The 19,914-nt window shown below is 43.3% G+C and overlaps 1 protein-coding gene across 1 annotated transcript; it reads left to right on the top strand.

The window, feature by feature from the left end:
* Nucleotides 1–7,362: 7,362 nt before the first annotated feature.
* On the top strand, nucleotides 7,363–19,689 carry POLG2 (DNA polymerase gamma 2, accessory subunit). Its single transcript, XM_075014536.1, has 8 exons — nucleotides 7,363–8,299; nucleotides 11,548–11,674; nucleotides 11,817–11,922; nucleotides 13,426–13,599; nucleotides 14,419–14,559; nucleotides 15,398–15,478; nucleotides 17,849–17,949; nucleotides 18,953–19,689. The coding sequence occupies exons 1-8, from the start codon at nucleotides 7,462–7,464 to the stop codon at nucleotides 19,116–19,118; spliced, it is 1,734 nt and encodes a 577-aa protein (XP_074870637.1). The 5' UTR covers nucleotides 7,363–7,461; the 3' UTR covers nucleotides 19,119–19,689.
* The last annotated feature ends 225 nt before the right edge of the window (nucleotides 19,690–19,914 follow it).

The following is a 19,914-nucleotide window of genomic DNA, read 5'->3' as shown; positions in this document are numbered from 1 at the left end:
ATTTTTCTAATCAAGCAAGGCTATTTTAAGTTACTTGGTGGTCTTTCAATAGTGTCAAGCAGCTTTGTACGGGTAAATCAACTTTTTTAAAGTATGTATGCTATACTTTTTACAGTACTCTGTGTGCCAGTTTACTACTCAATGTCAGAGAGAAGAGGGCTCTTCTCTGTTCCAAGGAGCAGAAAGCTGGGGTGGGAGTGTTTGGAAATCAACTCTAGCAGCTGTATATGTACTGGTGAGACCAGTCAAGAATCTAATGCAGTAATCTGACCATGTTCATAACTTGATTCACTTTGCACAGGGGTTCCCAAACTTTTCAGCATTTTACCCCCTTCTGATTTGAGGGGGATCATGCCCCGCTCTTTACCATTATCTAACCCCTCCAATGAACAGTCCAATTAGTAATAAAACTAAATATTTTAAAAATAGATTTTTTTGGCCCAAAAATTTAATAATGTAATTCAACAGCAGGAAAAAAAAATGAACTTAATGGGGATGATGCATATTCTTCTGAAGCTGGGGAATCCTAGGTTTGAAAGTGTAAAGTGCATTTGTTTTTGAGATCCAGTCAATTTTAGTTTTTGTAGTCGATGACTAAACTTAAAGCTTTTCTCAGAGAGATGTTGACAAAACTGGGAGAATTTTCAGTGGCACTTCTCCAATTTAAGTACACTGAACTTTTATCCAAAATTCCTCCAAGCATGAGTTTTTCCTATATTTTTTGCACTTTAATCATATTTTATTTCAACGGCTTGTTCTTGCAGTCCTTCTGGCAACATATTGACATTAGTACACAGTCCGTCCACCATCAAATTTATGAAGGGGGTTGTCAGAAAAGTGTGGAAACTAGCAGATAGCAGAAAGCTGTGTTGCCCTGATTTGACCTGCAAGCCAACCACCAGAGCCTTATTGTCCCGTCCAGCCCCAGGGCCCCATTACCTCCTGCTGGACCTTGAACCCCTGCTGAGCTGACACCAATCCAGCCACTAGACTACAAAGGCTGGTTCCAGGCACCAGCTCTGCTCTGAATGGACTGTTCACAAGACTCCAGAGCTGCAGGCATGGCTCAGGCTCTGCGGAGACCAACTGCAGCCCTGGCCAGCATGCCAGATGCTGTCAGCCCTGTCCCAGCCCAGAGGCTGACTGGGGCCTGGCCAGGCTAATGACACCACCCTACCTGAGGGATGCCTAGTGCAGCTACAACTGCCAGAGCTCTATGGTAGCCTCTAGAACTGCCTGTGCAACCTGTCCCCTGCCTGAGCCTTGAGCTGTTTGCTAGCAGTGGGGGCTAGCTGCCTGAGCCTCCTTGCTGCTGTGGTCAGCCTGCCACCCAAAGTGGCCAGGGCCAGCCTCCTGTGCCCTGCTCTGCTGGGGCCTATTTCCTGATCCGCTCCATTCCTGCAAAGCCAGACACCAGCAATCACCTGCTCTTATCCCTGGCTCCGACTTTCTTTCTCTTAAGCCATGTGCTTCCAGACCGCCATCTAACCACTCTCCTCCTCCCTTTCCCCCTAACACACTCCTTTGCAGGGCTAGTCAATATACTATCAAAACAAAAAAGTAAAGTAGTACTTCAAAGACTAACAGGTATCTAGCTCCATAGCTACATCTATGCTAGCACAGTACATTGAAGTAGCCAATTTCAACATAAAAGACATCAAAATGGGCTACTTTGATGTGTACCGTGTACACATCTTCCCGGGCTGGTGCTGTCAAATGTTCCACATCGAAGTAGTGATGGAGAACATCAAAAGGAGCCGCCGTGGAAGGAAATGCGGAGCATCCACACACACAAGTGCTCCGCATCGAAATAAGGGGCCAGCAAAGCCCAAGCTGCTCCCTTAAAGGGCCGCTCCCAGACACACTCGGCCTGCACAGCATGAGATCCGCAGAGCCTGGGCGCGCAGCATGGACCCTGCAGTAGCAGCCAGAAGCCCTGGGCTAAGAGCTGCTGCACGCGGTGACCATAGAGCCCTGCAGGGGCTGGACAGAGGGTCTTTCAACCCCTCAGCTGATGGCTGCCATGGAGGACCCTGCTATTTTGAAGTAGTGGGACACAGATCATCTACACATGCCCTACTTCAACATTGAACGTTGAAGTATGGCGCTATTCCCATCTTCAGATGGGAATAGCGATTTCGATGTCTAGCTGCTTAATGTCGATTTCAACATCGAAATAGCACACAGCGCATGTAGACACTATGCGTGCTATTTCGACGTGCCGGCTACTTCAGAGTAGCTGGCTAGTGTAGACGTACCCCATGTGGGTCTTCACTGGCTGCCTGCTTTTCATTAGCAGTTACACCAGGTTGCCCATATGATGGCAGGGGTTGAGCTGGAAGCAAAGGCTGGCTCTTTATTGGAGGGGGGGGGTCCCCTTGTGCCCCCCTGGAATGTCTTCATGCCATCCAGTTTGAAAAACCATGATCTAACACCTAGTTTCAGTCCTCGGCAGGAAGAGATGCATGGATCCCTGGAGCATGCAGTTACATACTCAAATATATAGGTTAATTTATGTACTTAGCTGACAACAACAAACTTTTTGGAATGTTACACTTTTGGCCTTCAGTGTTCCCTGGCAATGAGAACCACAAGATGCTTGGGTTGTGTTTGAAGTATTTTTGTTTTTAAACTTGGCCATTTTTTCATTACTACTTGTTATGTGAAGGTGAAAATAAAACTTATTTTACATATTTTGGTGATTTTTTAGTGTTCTTTAACAAATGCTGCCTCTGTCTCTCTTCTAAACTGAATATGCATGCCCTGTGTCTACACGAGCCCCTTCCTTTTGAAAGGAGCATGTTAAAGAGCGGGTTCAAAAGATGATAATGAGGCACTGCAAAGAATATGCACCACCTCATTAGCATAATGGCAGCCACGGCAATTCGAAAGTGCAGCTTTTTGAATCGCGTGCTGCCTGTGGAGATGGGACCTTCTGAAAAGACCCTCCCCCCAAGTTTTCAAAAGCCCTTCTTCGTATCTGGTGTTAGGAAGAAGGGCTTTCAAAAACTGGGGGGTCCTTTCGGAAGGTCCTGTCTCCACCGGCGGCGCGCAATTCGAAGAGCTGCACTTTAGAACTGCTGTGGCTGCCGTTATGCTAATGAGGTGCTGCATATTCATTGCAGTGCCGCATTAGCATCTTTTGAACCACCTCATTAACATGCCCCTTTCAAAAGGAAGGGGCTCATGTAGACCCAGCCATGGTCTTTTTAAATCCCCAAATACAGAAGTTCTGTTCCTGCCAAATTAGTTTTATTGTCCTCTACACCTTATCCAAATAATACATGTTCTGAGGGTATGTCTGTACTTACCTGGAGATCAAGCCATTCATGGTTCATCTTCTGGAGTTTGATTTTTTTTGTGCATCTGATAAAGATGTGAGAAATTGATTTCTTTGGAGTCAGTAGTCAACTCCTTTTGCAAGGCATAAGGGAGGTTGATGGAAGAAATGCTCCCATTGGCCTCCTTCATTGAGGTAGAATTGCATATTTGCAGTCAACTGTAAGGTCTCATTTAGACAAAGTCTGAGATGAGGTGACCAGAAGTGCGTAGAATTAGTGGTGTAAGAATCTGCACATTGTTATGTATTCTGTTTTATTTACTTTTATTCCAATGATTCCTGACAGTGTTAGCATTTTTACTGCTGCTGTACACTGAGCAGCTGTCAGAGAACAGTCCATGATTACTCCATGATTTTTCTTGATGGGTAATAGCTAATTTGGACATCCTTTATTTTATATGTATGTGTGACTATGTTGAATTTCACCTGGCATTTTGCCACCAAGCCACCTGTATAGTCAGATCCTTTTGTAACTTCCCAGTTACCTTTGGATTTAACTATTCATAAGTAATTTTTTTATGGTTGGCAAATTTTGTCATCTCGCTGTTCGCTCCCTTTTCCCAGATCAGTTATGAATATATTGACTAGTATAACATAGGTGTTAGTAGAACTTCTGTTCCATGAACTAGTCCAATTCCTTGGTGCCACAATACAGTCCTTCCCCCGAGAAAGACATGAAACCTTCTTTCTGGCCCTGGGTGTTTGCACAAAGGAAGTGGGGATTCCCATCTGCAGTACTCCTAGGTAGGGCTGTGTGTAAGTGCACACTTTACCTGGGGGTTTGACAATCTTATCCCAGAACACACTGATGAGCAACCTAAAATTTAGGATAAAATATTCATGGGTTGTTTGTCTTGACATTCGTGGGTCATTCCCTCTGAGCTCCCTGACTTCTGTGCCTGCCTATTATGAATCACCAGCCTCTCATACCCTGTTAACTCCCTTTCCTCATTTCTTGTTGCTCGAAAATTCCCTTTTTACTCTCCAACCTGACTTACTCCACTTCAGTACAAAACACGGCATTACTAAACATCTGTCATTGTTCTGAATAGCTTTTTATTTTCTCTCTTCCATTTATTTATTTTAGTTGGCAAGGTTTTTAATTTTCTTGGTCTTTTTAGATTACAGTATAACAGTTTGGGGCCAGGACAGTGATCCTTACTGCACCCATTTCACTAAGGCCCTAAAGATGTTTGAAGGATGTGGATGCAGTCTTCCTAAGCTGTCCCTCAAAATAAAGGCCAAGGAGATAAATGTATAGTTGAAAGGTGAAGGACTGAGTCAGTCCTTGGAATATGTATACAAATCCTACAAGTATCTGAAACCTATGGTTTACCACTGAGGCTTTACAGGAATCTATGAATTTGCATGATAGTTAAAAATCCATAAGATATAGATAAATTTAAATGTTGTTTTGATTAATTACAAAATGTATTTTGCTTAATTATATTAAACAAGAAATCATGATTCCTTCTTCTTTGTATAAAATTGAAAAGCAGACATACATAGAACTAAACAAAGGTGAATCAACGAACCAATGACCTCTCTCCCTTCCTTAGCCTGAAGCAAAATGCAAGTTACATGTTTGTTTTGCCTGCTATAAAGAAATGTACAGAAAATTAGCAATTACAAGTCATAACTTGATAGGGGAGGTTCATTAGGAAATGCATTGGGAGAAGTACTCCAGTGAAGAGTTTTTGTGCTATTTAGAAGAGATTTGTTGAGATCTTCCTGGTCCTAGGCTGGAAACATACCTGCCAGCAACCATAAGGTAGCAACCAACACAGGTTGTGCACTTAATTAATCTAGGCTTTTTAAAACTGGCTCTTCCTGTACTGTCACAGAGAAGCTGACAGCCATCACAAACTGCTATAGAACTCCTGGGATTAGTCACTCCCTCACCCTAGGCTGTGATGTGGGTTACTAAACCAGTCTTTTTCCCTGTTACCTCATAATGGTAGTTAATTTGTCCATGGTGGCACAGATTTAAAAGATACTAAATGTGTTACATTTTCATTTATTCTCCCATGTACTTGTATATCTTGCCTGATCTAGATTTGTAAATTTCAGGGGAGAGAGTGTGTCCCAGAGTAGCGGTGTTGGGCAAATCAGTTTCCTCTTTCAATTGGGAGAGTATAACATGTCTTATACAAAATCATGCATCTGATGAAGTAGGTCTTTGCCCACAAAAGCTTATCTTCCAAAAAATCTGTTAGTCTGTAAAGTGCTACAGGACTGCCCATTGTTTTTGCAAATACAGACTAACTCAGCTACCCCTCTGATAATTATAACTAGCAGGAGTCCAGATCCTATTGTGGATTGAGTGTTAAACTGGATTTCTTTTGTTGAGCAGTGTAACTCATCAGGCTGACCTAGTGACCCAGTAACAGTTCTTGTTCTTTTATTTTCACTGTTGCTCTTTCAGCCTATAAAGGTGGCAACTGTGGTAAAAAAATAAATATGGGATTATTCCAAATCATGGAGATTTGAACATGTCTGAATTTCTCAGAACATGCACAGCAGCACATTATATGTTTACTCCTCTTTAAGCTCTGTCTCGTGGAACTAGTTTAAATCCATGATGTAGCAAATACTGCATGTATGGAAATTTCCACAGTCATGCTGTTGAGTCAGATTGCCAACAGGGAGCTCATTAGCAAATAAACTCTCAACTCAGCCACGCAGACGTATAACAGAACATTAGGTCTCATCTGTGCTGTTTTAACCATTTTATTGCTTGAGGAAGCTTTCTGTTAGAGGCCTTCACATATAGCAGTGCTGCTCTGACCAGAACTGCATCGCCCCATCACCTGTCTGTACGACCATACACGGCTTTGTACATCCACAGGCCTTGCACCTCATTTGTCTAGTGGACTCAGAGCACCATGCCTGATTCTCATTCTGTAAATCCATTTGTATTCAAGTCCAGTGGGCCACAGCTGTCATCACCCATATCCTGTTTGGAAAGTTATGATTTGATTCCAGCTCCTGGTTCATTTGTCTATGCTTGAATTTGTGTCCATGATGGAGCTGGCAGAGAAGGGTTGTCAAAAAATGCTGTGATCTCTCGTAACAGGTGAAGATGTTTACACAACAGCCTCAGGACTGTAGGAAGTAACCTCAGGTTTCATACATACAATCTGGTCTATTCATATGGGTGCTGGACAGGTATTCGCATAGAGACCCATGGCCTCCACTGGGGCTTCAGAGTGGGATCAGAGCCATCAACTGCAAGCTCTTAAGGGCACAAGCCATCTCTGAATAGGAGCACAGTTCCAAGTGCTCCATTCACAATGACCTATGCTTTAAGGCATTTTCCTAGCCAAGACAGATGTTTTGTCCCAGTTTGTAAAACACCACAGCTGTTGGGCATTTCTTTTAATTAAAAAAAATCAAATTCAGGTATAAAAATGGCATTTCAAATAGCAAACATTTAAAGCTCCATGAACCTCCCAGCAGTTAGCAAGGCAGGGTACCAAGATGTGGGGGCACAGACACCCCCCCAAGTGGGACAGCAATACCTGCCCAGTTTTTGGGATGGGTATAATCTGGGGAGTACAGTAGTGCATTGTCCCCCCGCCGGCTAACTGAAAGCTACAGCTGGTAAACTTGCTAGCGACACAAACTGCTAAACCCAAGTTTGTGGGCTCAGTCCTTGAGGAGGCCATTTAAGGGTGTGGGGCAAATAGATTTAAAAAAAATTGGTCAGGGCTGGTGCTTGGTCCTGCTAAGACTGCAGGGCACTGGAGTCGATGACCTCGCACGGTCCCTACCAGTTCTATGGGGGCGCGCACCCCCCATCGCGCTCTCTTGCTGGGGGCGGAGTAAGTGAGGTCACGCCCCCTGCTTATTCCTGGAAGGAAGCGGTAGCCGGTGGAAAGAGCCAGGAACCACCCGTCTGCGCCGCGGGGGGAGATGCAGCGGAAGTTGTCACAGCTCTAAGGAGTCAGGCGAGCTGGGGCTCAGCCGTGGGGTGAGGGGCAGGGGAAGTATTACGTATGCGTCGAGCGCGTTGTCTCACACGGCCCGGCGCGTACGTCCCAGAGCGTTCTTCCGCGTGCGTTAGGAAGCGGGGGTTCTCTTGCCGCAGTGCTGCGTTGCTTGTTTCCAACCCAGGGCGCATGTGCGTCCAGAAACTGACCCTCCCCTTCCTATTTTTGCGCGTCTGGGGAGTGGGAGGGGGTTCCTTTATACTTCCCCTGCCTTCCACCTCACGTCTTCTCGGTACCATGGTGCTGAGCTGCTGCACTGGGGTCAGGCTGTGGGCCAGGGCTCGGGTGGGGGTTCATGAGCCCACGCGGCCCCTGATAGGGAGGCCTCTGGGGTCTGACTTGGGCGCCTTCAAAATCCAACGGAGGCAAAAGTTGGGCGCCCCTGCGGGGGGGCCCCCCAGGACTGCGGGGAGGGCCCGTGGGGTGCAGGTGCAGACCCCTAGGTTGCAGGTGGGGCGCCCCGAGACTGTGGGGTGGATCTCTGGGGTGAAGGTGGGGCCCCCCAGGTTTGCTCTGGGGCCCCGAGTTGCTCCATGGCGGCCCTATGCGGGGGAAGCCCGCAACAGCGCAGCGGGGCAGCCCTGGGAGGGCAGCGAGGTGCTGTTGGACGTCTGCCTAAGGAGGCACTTTCTAAGAGGGGACCAGCAGCAGGCGCTCAGCTGGGACTCTTACCTGAGGGGCTGCCACCCAGGTTTTGGCCCCCTGGGGGTGGAGCTGAGGAAGAACTTGGCAGCTCAGTGGTGGGCCTACGTGGTGGATGCTAGAGAGCAAGTGTTTGCAGCGGATTCTCTACTACATCGTGCTTCAGCAGCAGGCATGCTTCCAGCCGGGGAGGCTCTCCCTGTCATACAAGTTAGAGCCCTGCGTGAGCTCTTCCAGAATAAAGAATTAAACAAAGAGCAGATAGCTGCAGCTGTGGAGAACGTGCTAGGGATTTCTGGGATTCTTCGAGAGGACCTTCTTCATGGTATGTTCTTATTCTCATCACCACCAAATGAACAATATTCTGTTTTACCCGTAAAAGCTTATGCCCTAATAGATCTGTCTTAGGTGGGTATTGGGTGCCCTAATAGATCTGTCTCCGAGGTGCTGCAGGACTTCTCCTTTTTACATATACAGACTAATGCAGCTGTCCCTCTGAGAATATCACTGTTTGTGTTGCCTGAAAGTGCAGGCACCCCTTAATTGCTCTCAACATAAGAGGCAAGCCTGTGAAAACGGAATTTTCTGCCACTTATCTCTGAAACGGCAGTCCAAATGGTAGAGCTTGTGCATGCAAAACACTGTAACGTATGGGACAGGTAGCTGTGTTAGTCTGTAGCTTTGAGAACAAGAAGAAGTCTTGTGGCATCTTATAGACTAACAGATATTTTGCAGCATAAATTTTCATGGGCAAAGACCCACTTCATCAGATGCATGAGTTGGGGGTGGTTTCAGAGGGCTATTTAAAGAATGGGGTCCCAGTAAGAGGGAGGGCCAGAGCTGGAGAGGTCTATTCAGCAAAGTGGATTCAGTATTCAGTATCAACAGCACTTATCAAAAGAGGTAAAAACAAGTCAGATCAGACAGGGGGATGTGAGCCTTTGTCAGAGTCTAATGGGGAGATATTAGCACCCAGAGGAGAGAAACTGCCTTTGTAAGCTGCAAGCTACTCCCAGTCTCTAATTAATCCATGGTTAATGGAGTCAAATTTGCAAATAAATTGCAGCTCAGAGATTTCTCTCTCCATGTGATTTTTTGAAATTCTTTTTGTTTCAGAACTGTCACCCTTAAATCTGCCACTGAGTGTCCAGGGAGATTGAAGTGTTCCCCCACAGGCTTCTGTACATTACCATTCCTGATGTTTGATTCATGTCCATTAATTCTTTTATGGAGAGACTAACGAATTTGGCCAACGTAAATTGCAATGGGGTATTGCTGGCACGTGATGGCATCTATTATATTAGTAGATGTGCAGGTAAAGGAGACCCTGATGGCATAGTTGGTGTTAGGTCCTATGATGATGTCACTGGTGTACGTGTGTGAGCAGAGTTGGAAGCGAGGACTGTTGCAGGGGCTGGTTTCAGGCCTAGAGTCACTGGTTTGTGATTTGTAGTGGCTGGTGAGGATTTGTTGGCAGGCTGTCTATAGGGGAGGACATGTCTGCCTCCCAAGGTCTGTGAGAGTGAAAGATCATTGTTGAGGATGGGTTGCAGATCACTGATGATGCACTGGAGAGGCCTTAGGTGGAGGCTGTATGTGATGGTCAGTGGTATTCTCTTGTTTTCCTTGCAAGGCCTGTCTTGTAGCAGGTGGCTTCTGGGTCCCTTTCTGGCTCTATCAGACTGTTTCCACACTTACTTAGGTGGGTATTATAGTTTGAGGAAAGCTTGGTAAAGGTCTTGTAGAAGTTTGTCTCTGTCTGAAAGATCAGAGCAAATACGATTGTACCTTAGTGCCTGGCTGTAAACAATGGATCATGTAGTGTGCCCTGGATGGAAGCTGGAGGCGTGTAGATAAGCATAGCCTTTGGTATAGGGTGGTATTTATGTGACCATCGCTTATGTGCACAGTAGTGTCCAGGAAGTGAATTTCTTGTGTGGACTGGTCCAGGCTGAGGTTGATGGTGGGGTGAAAACTGTTGAAGTCATGGCGGAACTCTTCAAGAGCCTCCTTCCCATGGGTCCAGATGATGATGTCATCAACGTAGCACAGGTAAAGGAAGGGTGCTAGGGGATGAGGACTGAGAAAGCGTTGTTCCAGGTCAGCCATAAAAATGTTGGCAATACTGTGGGGCCATGCGGGTGCCCATAGTAGTGCCACTGATTTGAAGGTATAATTTGTCCTCAAATCTGAAATAGTTTGTGGGAGAGGACAAAGTCACAAAGCTCTGCCACCATTGGTGGCTTGGTGTCATCAGGAATAATGTTCTTAACAGCTTGGAGTCCATCTTCATGTGGGATATTGGTGAAAAGGGCCTCTACATCCACGGTGGCCAGGACGGTGTTTTCAGGAAGGTCACCAATAGATTGTAGTTTCCTGAGGAAGTCGGTGGTATCTCGAAGAAAGCTGGGGTGCTGGTAGCATAGGGTCTAAACAGGGAGTCCCCATACCCAGACAGTCCTGTGGTGAGGGTGCCAATGCCTGAGATGATGGGGCGTCCGGGATTTCCAGGTTTATGGATCTTGGGTAGCAGGCAGAATAAACCTGGTTTGGGTTCAAGGGGTGTGTCTGTATAAATCTGTTCCTGTGTTTTTATAGGGATGGTCTTGAGCAGATTGAGCAGACAGCCTGCCAACCTTAAACAAATCCTCACCAGCCACTACAAATCACAAACCAGTGACTCTAGGCCTGGAACCAGCCCCTACAACAGTCCTTGCTGCCAACTCTGCTCACGTATCTATGCCAGTGACATCACAGGACTTAACACCAACTGTGCCATCAGGTGCTCCTTTACCTGCACATCTACTAATATAGTATATGCCATCATGTGCCAGCAATGCCCCATTGCAATTTACATTGGCCAAACTGGACAGTCTCTCCGTAAAAAAAAATTAATGGACATAAATCAGACATCAGGAATGGTAATGTACAGAAGCCTGTACACTTCAGTCTCCCTGGACACTCAGTGGCAGGTTTAAGGGTGACAGTTCTGAAACAAAAAAAAAAAAAAAATTAAAAAATCAAATGGAGAGGATTAAACAGAGACTGGGAGTGGCTCGCAGCTTACAAAGGCAGTTTCTCTGCTCTGGGTGCTAATATATCCCCATTAGACTCTGACAAAGGCTCACATCCCCCTGTCTGATCTGACTTGTTTTTTCCTCTTTTGATAAGCTGTTGCTACTGGGCCATTTCCACCTTGCTGAATAGACCTTGTCAGCTCTGGCCCTCCCTCTAACTGGGACCCCACTTTTTAAATATCCCTCTGAAACTACCCCCACACTCATGCATCTGATGAAGTGGGTCTTTGCCCACGAAAGCTTATGCTCCAAAATATCAGTTAGTCTATAAGGTGCCACAAGACTTCTTGTTGTTCTTGAAGCTACAGACTAACACAGCTACCTCTCTGATACTATATAGCTTTGTGATTTTGCTGGTTTTTACCTGTGACCTCTCCTCTTGCTAAATGTCTGTGGTTTAACTGTTCTGTAGATAATTTAGAATGTCATTTTAATTATAATTGACAATTTTTGCAGTTCAAGGAAACATTTCAGTTAATGCTTTGTCTCATGACAGGAGCTCTAGAGCAGTATATTAGTTGTTTAGAACTGGTAAACAAGAGGCTGCCATGTGGACTGGCTCAGGTTGGAGTATGTTTTCATCCTGTACTGGACATTGAGCCTCAAAATGACAACATCACAAGGTACAGTAATAACTGACAAATATGTTTTTGTATTTAAATAGAACAAATGTGTACTCATTTTGGATAATTTTTGAATGCTATCTCTTGCTTTTCCCTTATTATTTTTAAGGAGTTAACTTGCTGCCCTTGCTATTGTTTAAAGAATAGGCGAAAGGACAATGTCTTCCCTTGTATGGTTTAGCTCCGCCAGAACTGCAGGACAGTGGCTAGATTACTGGTTACGCCAGCGGCTCCAGTGGTGGCGAAAGGTATTTGATATTCACTTCATATTTGTAACAGCAACGAAGGGTCCTGTGGCACCTTATAGACTAACAGAAAAGTTTTGTGCATGAGCTTTCGTGAGCACAGACTCACATCTTCAGATGCTGGTCTTGGAAATCTGCAGGGCCAGGTATAAATAAGCCAGAGCAAGGGTGGGGATAACAAGGTTAGCTCAGTCAGCAAGGGTGAGGCTTGCTACCAGCAGTTGATCTGGAGGTGTGAACACCAAGGGAGGGGGAGCTGCTTTTGTATTTAGCCAGCCATTCGTAGTCTTTGTTTAAGCCTGAGCTGAGGGCGTCGAATTTGCAGATGAATTGTAGCTCAGAAATTTCTCTTTGGAGTCTGGTCCTGAAATTTCTTTGCTGTAGGATAGCTACTTTTAAGTCTGCTGCTGTGTGGCCTTGGAGATTGAAGTGCTCTCCTACGGGTTTGTGTATATTGCCATTTCTGATATCTGATTTGTGTGCGTTTATTCTTTTATGTAGAGACGGTCCAGTATGTCCAATGTATATAGCAGAGGGGCATTGATGGCACATGAGGGCATAAACTATATTGGTAGATGTGCAGTGCCCCTCTGCTATATACATTGGACAAACTGGACCGTCTCTACGTAAAAGAATAAACGCACACAAATCAGATATCAGAAATGGCAATATACACAAACCCGTAGGAGAGCACTTCAATCTCCAAGGCCACACAGCAGCAGACTTAAAAGTAGCTATCCTACAGCAAAGAAATTTCAGGACCAGACTCCAAAGAGAAATTTCTGAGCTACAATTCATCTGCAAATTCGACGCCCTCAGCTCAGGCTTAAACAAAGACTACGAATGGCTGGCTAAATACAAAAGCAGCTCCCCCTCCCTTGGTGTTCACACCTCCAGATCAACTGCTGGTAGCAAGCCTCACCCTTGCTGACTGAGCTAACCTTGTTATCCCCACCCTTGCTCTGGCTTATTTATACCTGGCCCTGCAGATTTCCAAGACCAGCATCTGAAGATGTGAGTCTGTGCTCACGAAAGCTCATGCACAAAACTTTTCTGTTAGTCTATAAGGTGCCACAGGACCCTTCGTTGCTGTTACAGATCCAGACTAACACGGCTACCCCTCCGATACTTCTCTTCATATTTGTTACTGCTCTTTGAGCTAGAAAATGTTTGTCTGTTTCTTATAGCATTTATGTTCTGATATAAATGATATTGCCAGTTATCCCATACTGAACTGTAACCTGTTTATGGGGTAGAGAAGCTGTGTAGCAATTTTTAACAATACTGTCAGTTATTTGTAATGGGGATTGGAAAACTCCATTTACATATAGGTTTGAGTAATGTGGGGGCTTGTGTGCTGTAACTGATTTTTTGGAATTATAAAAGCTGTTCTTAAATGGCCATATGCGGGGGTGGAGGGGATTGCACCTATATTTTAAGATCAGTATGATTTGCAATTCAGTTAATGTGTGCAATGAATGGATATTTTAAACCATTAATTTTCAGTTTGCAATAGGCCCATCCAACTTCAGCACCAGTGACTTTCAAGGTAAAGCAGGAAGGAAAGGAAATAACTTGTACTACAGTTTTCCTTGGGGAAAAGAGCCAATAGAAACGCTGCACAGTCTAGGTGATGATGAACTGTTACAAATGTATCCAGGGAATAAATCAAAATTACACGTAAGTTTATCTCGCTTTTGTCAAATTTAAAATGTTGCTCACTGGGTAAGCATTATAAGATACAAATCTTGCCTTGGTGTGATCCAGCTGATTAACATGTAAACATGTAGGCAGTGAGAGTGGTTGGTAGTCTATACCCAGGTCATCTTGAGCTATGATCTTATAAGATCACAAAAGCAGATAAATAGGGCAGAGAATGAACACAGAAACCAAACTGTTCTCTCACTTCCAGAGCTGATAGTTGATGTTAGACTTGACGTACATTAAGAGAACAGTGTGGGGAACAGTATTTCAGATTGTGGTAATCATTTAAGTTGAGTACACTATTTTCAGCATGTTGCACAATGCTGCGGGATTTGCACTGGTTGGTTTTCCATGTGTGCTTTAAGGCATTAGCACTGACACAAAATTGAGAAACCTCTTTTTTTTTTCCCCTTGCCACTGTTGAGATCAACAAAAGTGCTCAAGCTGGAGCTCTTGATGGAAAAGAGAAAATGCTCCTGGCAAAGTATTCTCTTTGAGGAGCCCTTGACTTTGAATCCAGTTGCCAGAGTCTGAAATCCCTAACTTGGTGTAAGCCTTATTTTCTTGTAGGGCATTTGGCGCGATTGTTTCAGAGGCAACATTTAACAAAAGTTGGGGTATTTCTCTCCCTTGTTACAGACTTGCCACATGTTTATGAATTTGCTTCTTTTTTAAATGTACGTTGCAGGAACCCATCTTGGGATTGGTAGGTTTTTGTGCTCATTCATTTCTGTATGCTATTTATTTTTGAAGATTGTTGCTTAGTGTATTTCTCTTGTGGTTTTTCCCCTGCAGGGCCGAGATGGAAGGAAGAATGTCATTCCTCATGTGCTGGCTGTGACTGGCAATCTGGACCAAGGAGTTCTAGCTTATCTTTTTGATTCTTTGCAGCTTACTGAGTGCTCTCTAAGAGGAAAGAAAACTCTTCTGAGAAAGGTGATGTGACACTTCACCCCCATATTTTATGTGAATATGTATGACTCATACGCTTTATGTAAAACAGGGAATGTAATATATCATTCATGTACATGTAGTGCCCTGAATGTGTATATTCTGTTTGTGTGCATGTATTATCCTTGTATATCAAATTAAAATATGACATATACACAGGCTTATTAATCAAGATCTTCTAGTGAAAGCCACTAGTGCTACCTATGAAAGTTAATGGCCCAGTGCGCAAAACAGTGATCTGTAAATGGTTGTGATTTTACCTATAAGCCCAAACTGTGGCTGGTCCTGTAAAGATTTGTGACCAAGTCTTTCTGGTCCTGGAATTTGGTATTTTTCCCAGAGTGGGGGAGAATGGAACAAAGGTTTCTCACTCTGGGAAAATTCTATTTAAGGGATGGGAAGCATAATTGGAATAATTGGTCTTCAGCTGATTTTTGAAACTGCCTCCATACCCTAAGAGTGTACACAAGAATCCTGGGGAGAGAGAAGAAAACTGAGAGGGATGGTGGAGGATTGGTGGGTCTAAAAGCAAAAGATCAGCTCTGGCTTGTGAAGAATTGCATCTGACGTAAGCACAGTGAGAAATATGATTTGTAACAATTTCTCTTTGTGTCAGGCTTAAGTATGTTTTATTTTTGCTTAGTAACATACTTTGATATGGTTTTCACTTTCAATCACTTAAATCTTACTTTTTATGTTTAACACATTTATTATCAAACACAGTGTAAGTAACTTGCCTCGGGGCAAGTTAATCAAGAGCTGGGCATACCTCTTTCATTGACGGTGTAAATGCCTAGTAACATATTTATTTTACCACTGTTAGGTACTTAAGCTGCACCCTTGTTTAACACCAATAAAAGTTGCTTTGGATGTGGGAAAAGGCCCAACACTGGAACTGAGACAGGTATGTTGCAGCTAAGCATTAAATTATGGAAGTTGGACTTGCATCTAGTTTTGTTCTGTATTTCTTAATTGCTGTTTTTATAACCTTCTGCTTGTGCAAGATAAATTTTATTACTTCATGTAAATGGTGCTGTTTTACTGCAATGATTGCTGTCCATTTTCACTGTGCAGGATTTAGGAAACCCTGATGAGGTCCATATTAGCTGCATGCTAGGAGGTGCCATGTGAATTTGGGAGCAGTGGCACATCTGTTAGTTCCACTCTGATTAATCCCGCATACAGTGGTGGACAGAAATGTCCAGTATTACTGACTACTCTTTCTCCAGCTCTATTGATGGGATAATGACATTGACTGCACGCAAAATAAACTGACTTACCAAAAAAAAAACAAAAAAACCCCTAAGTTTGTTTCATCCTTCACAGGCTACATCTATACTATGACATAAATTTGACTTTATTAAAATCAGGTTTTTTTAACACTGAGTTTTGTAAATTTGAATTTGAGCATCATCACTTCCTGCAGGTTCCCCACAAATTCAACTTATTGGTGCCACACACGAGTTGCCAAACATCGACTGTTGCAGCTGTGTATTGTCAGAGCCTATCCTGCAGTTCCCTGAGCCCTGTAGCATTCTGGGTATTTTCACTTGAAGCATGGGGAAAAAAATGACCCGTAAGTGGCTGTGGCAGATAACATCTCTCTACATTTCATTTTTCTCATCCCCTTGCCGTGTTAAGGAAACGTCTTTTTTCCAGGAGGAATCTTGCTTTTATAAGTGATTTGCTTTTTATAAGGGAGGGGAGGTGAGGGGTAGCAAAGCTGTTAGAGTATTTGCCTGCTGAACCCAGGGCTCCAGTGTTTTTCATAAGAAGGTCTTCTCACTCAAGATCAGTGGTCTGGAATGGGATTAACCCATTACTCTGAAAAGAAATTCTTTGCCCATTGAAATCAATGGGATTCTTTGACGTCCATGATCTTTGGATCAAGCCCATACCAAGGTATTGCTCTGTCTCATTTATTTCTTGCTGCTCCATGAATGTGTGCCTACCATTGTGCAAGCCCCAAAATATTTTAGCCGCTGGGGGAGACTGCTCCCCCACAGCAGCAGCAAACCCCCCAAATATCTTAGCTGCTGAGGGAAACTTCCCCCCGGTGGCAGCAAACTCCTGAAAATATTTCCTGCCCTTGCAGCCCTGACCATGCACAATTCAGGACATGGTGCTTCCTGGTAGCATGGTCAGCACCAAACGGCAGACATATCCTTTTATTGGGTTGGGGGCTCCCCATGTGATGTGGCTGAGCATAGGAAAGATCTTGACTGTGTGGTGCCTGTGAGGGTGGGGCTCACATAAAAGCGTAAACAGTGGAGAAGAAATTTCTCAACCTCTTATGCAAACACAATCCCCCAGCAACAGCCTGACTGCCACATGGTGCTGCAGGTAAGCGGCTGGCACCAGCCAGCTCAGAAAAAAATACCAAGTGTAGAGACAGAACCACAAACTCTGTGCTGGGGCTATTTGTAATGGATAGATGTGCTAATAGCAAAAAAAGACATTTTTCAGGTTCTGCAACAAACATGACCCCACAAACATGGCCACAGGCTTCCTGGTCCTGATGTGAAATTCATGGTCTTCCTGTTACCTAATTCCTGTGTGCCTGAGAGCAGTGGCCAGAGCGGAGTATTGAGGGGCATTGTGGGTTACAAAAGAGACACCTCTGTAGGCTAATAAATTCGATTTTAAGATGTGATGTGTCCACACTGGCCTGTAATTGAACTTCTGAATTTGAGTTTGACACTACACCCATCAGGTATCGACGATATTGTGATATCGATATTAGTACTCCCCAAATTGAGGTAATGGTATTTACAGTGAAGACAGTCACATGAAAAACAAGAAGTCTTGTGGCACCTTATAGACTAACAGATATTTTGGAGCATAAGCTTTCGTGGGCAGAGACCCAAAATATTTGTTAGTCTATAAGGTGCCACAAGACTTCTTGTTGTTCTCGAAGCTACAGACTATCACAGCTACCTCTCTGATGACAGTCACATGGCAATAGTGAGCTAACTGCCTTAAATTCGAACCTATCTCGTAGTGTAGACGTAGCCATAGTAGGGAGGTAATTTGCAGGTGAAAACTTGACTTTTCAAGTTAGGGATGAAATATGCAAGATGGAAGACCTTTTTATTTAGATAGGATTATGGGAAACTATATATAAAAAAGATTTATCAGTAGTGCTCTTTTTCTGAGTGTATATTGCTGTTCATTATATAAATGTTATAAATGAGCGTCACTAACAAATAGATACTCTCTTTTGTATCGCTTCTTCTCCCAGCATTTTATATCTCTAATGACTCTCTTTTTCTAGGTGTGTCAGGGGCTGTTCAGTGAGTTGATAGAGGATGGAATTTCTGTGTGGCCTGGGTATCTTGAAACAATGCAGATGCCTCTGGAGCAACTCTATGCAAAGTAAGGGAAGTTGCCTTTCCCCCTGACTTTATATTTTCTTCTTAAAGTAGCAAAAATGAATGTGATTTCAGTGTAAAATAAAATTCAGTAACCAAATGACTGAAGATATTTACTAAAACACAGAATGAGACTTGATATGGCTAACAACATAAAACTCTTGAATTAGTTTGCTTTAAAAATGAGGTATTTCAGTACAATTTTATTTTTCATACTTCAACTTCTTTTGCTCTTCAGTTGCTAATAATAACCCATTCAGGAAATCCCATCTGCAAACTGTCACTTCCAAAAATGAATCATAAATCTACTGAACCAGTTTACGTCCAATTTTGCTTCTTGCCTGACTTCTGCATTTAAGTCTTAAGATATTTTGATTTAAAATAGTTGTTGGATAGAACCCAGCCCTACAATCAATACCAGCTTGAGTAATTCTCGTTCTCCCAAGCAGTCCTGTTGTATAAGAATTGCTCATGCCAGCTAAGGTGTCTGCAACTAGTTCACATCTACCTACAAGATATAAATAGATTAGGGAGCTAAAAATTCAGTTGTGCTTTTCTCTTAACAATAATAAAGGTTTGCAGCAAGAAATAATTGTTTTAATATAGCAAAGATAATATGTATGCGTGTGTGTGTGTGTGTGTGTGTGTGTATACGTATATATATAAAATAAATATAATGTTTATGTATGTTTGCCTTCGAAGTATGTTTGGTCATCTAATAAAGAAGAGAAAAAAGTTACCATTTCTTCACTATGAAAAATGTCCCTGTTGAAGGTTACAGAATTAAATTCTCCTTTTGTTGCAAAGGAATCTCATAACTTACCACACTTAACTAGAGAATGTCAAGGAGCTATAAGTAAGGAAATGGGCATCTTCCTATTGGACACAGAACAATACAGGAAAAATTGAACGTATATACACTACTTTGGGGTATAACCCCAATCTCTGTCTGCCGCATCAAGGCACCAATACTGTGACTGCAGTAATGAGTGCTCATTCTTTGGCAGGTATGATGAGATGAGTGTCCTCTTCACAATCTTGATCAGTGATGCTACTCTGGAGAATGGAGTGGTTCAGCTGAGAAGTAGAGACACCACCATGAAAGAAACGATGCACATCTCTCGACTGAAGGACTTTTTAACTAAGTACATTACAGCAGCTAAAAATGTTTAAATTAGAATGTCTCTAATAAAAGGAATTTTGTATTTTCTTGTTTACATCAATTTACATGAATTATAGTGGCACAGAGGTGTTCAAACCAGGAATTCTGAGTCATAGCTCTCTATTTGCTAGATACCATTCATTCTTATTCATGAGAGTAGGGAAAGGCTCATGACAGTCTTCAGAACTAATGCTGATAAAGCTTTGTGATTGACTTATTATCAAATCTAAATCCTCAATGAACATCTTCTAACCTACACTTGGAGAAAGAGGCAAAAACAGAACTATCCACCATAGACAAGGCAGGCTAATGTTGCTCAGTTGGAGAGTCTGCCAGTTTGAGGTAATGGTAAGCTTTGGTAACTGGTAATTCTCTATTTGGTAGTCTCTGCATATGAACATTATTATAGATCTAGTTTTGTTTTTTTGCAGTGCACAGTCAGACTTGTCCTAGAGAATTTGGTCTCTTACAGGAAGGATATTTTCAGTAAATTGATTGTTTTCCTTGATTGAGAGACTAGATAATATAGATGTTGCTGATATATGGTGACAAATGCATACGTAAGTTTTTTTTTGTTTTTTTTTAAAAGCTTCAATGTGAAAAAGGTCAACTGAAATGCAAGACCTTTTAGAATGCGTTGTTTTAGAGAATGGCAGTGGTTTTGTTAACAGGTGAGTAGGTTTCTACACATGGGCTCTGTTCTCCAGTTAAGTCGTTAGACATTGTCATTTCTGGCTTTGATTATAATATAGAATCCTAGAACCGGAAGGGACCACTAGTGATTAAGTCGAGTCCCCCGCGCTCATG

The sequence above is a fragment of the Carettochelys insculpta genome, chromosome 20 (genome assembly GCF_033958435.1).
Source record: "Carettochelys insculpta isolate YL-2023 chromosome 20, ASM3395843v1, whole genome shotgun sequence".
Taxonomy (NCBI): domain Eukaryota; kingdom Metazoa; phylum Chordata; order Testudines; family Carettochelyidae; genus Carettochelys; species Carettochelys insculpta.
The sequence above is the reverse complement of the archived record's forward strand: the minus strand, read 5'-3'. Positions and strand labels throughout refer to the sequence as shown.

Bases quoted from the DNA above. Each gene is read 5' to 3' on its own strand.
- POLG2 (XM_075014536.1), top strand. From the start codon at position 7,462: ATGTGCGTCCAGAAACTGACCCTCCCCTTCCTATTTTTGCGCGTCTGG. The intron at 8,300-11,547 runs GTATGTTCTTAT...GTCTCATGACAG, and splicing joins TCGAGAGGACCTTCTTCATG to GAGCTCTAGAGCAGTATATT. The intron at 11,923-13,425 runs GTATTTGATATT...ATTAATTTTCAG, and splicing joins GGCTCCAGTGGTGGCGAAAG to TTTGCAATAGGCCCATCCAA.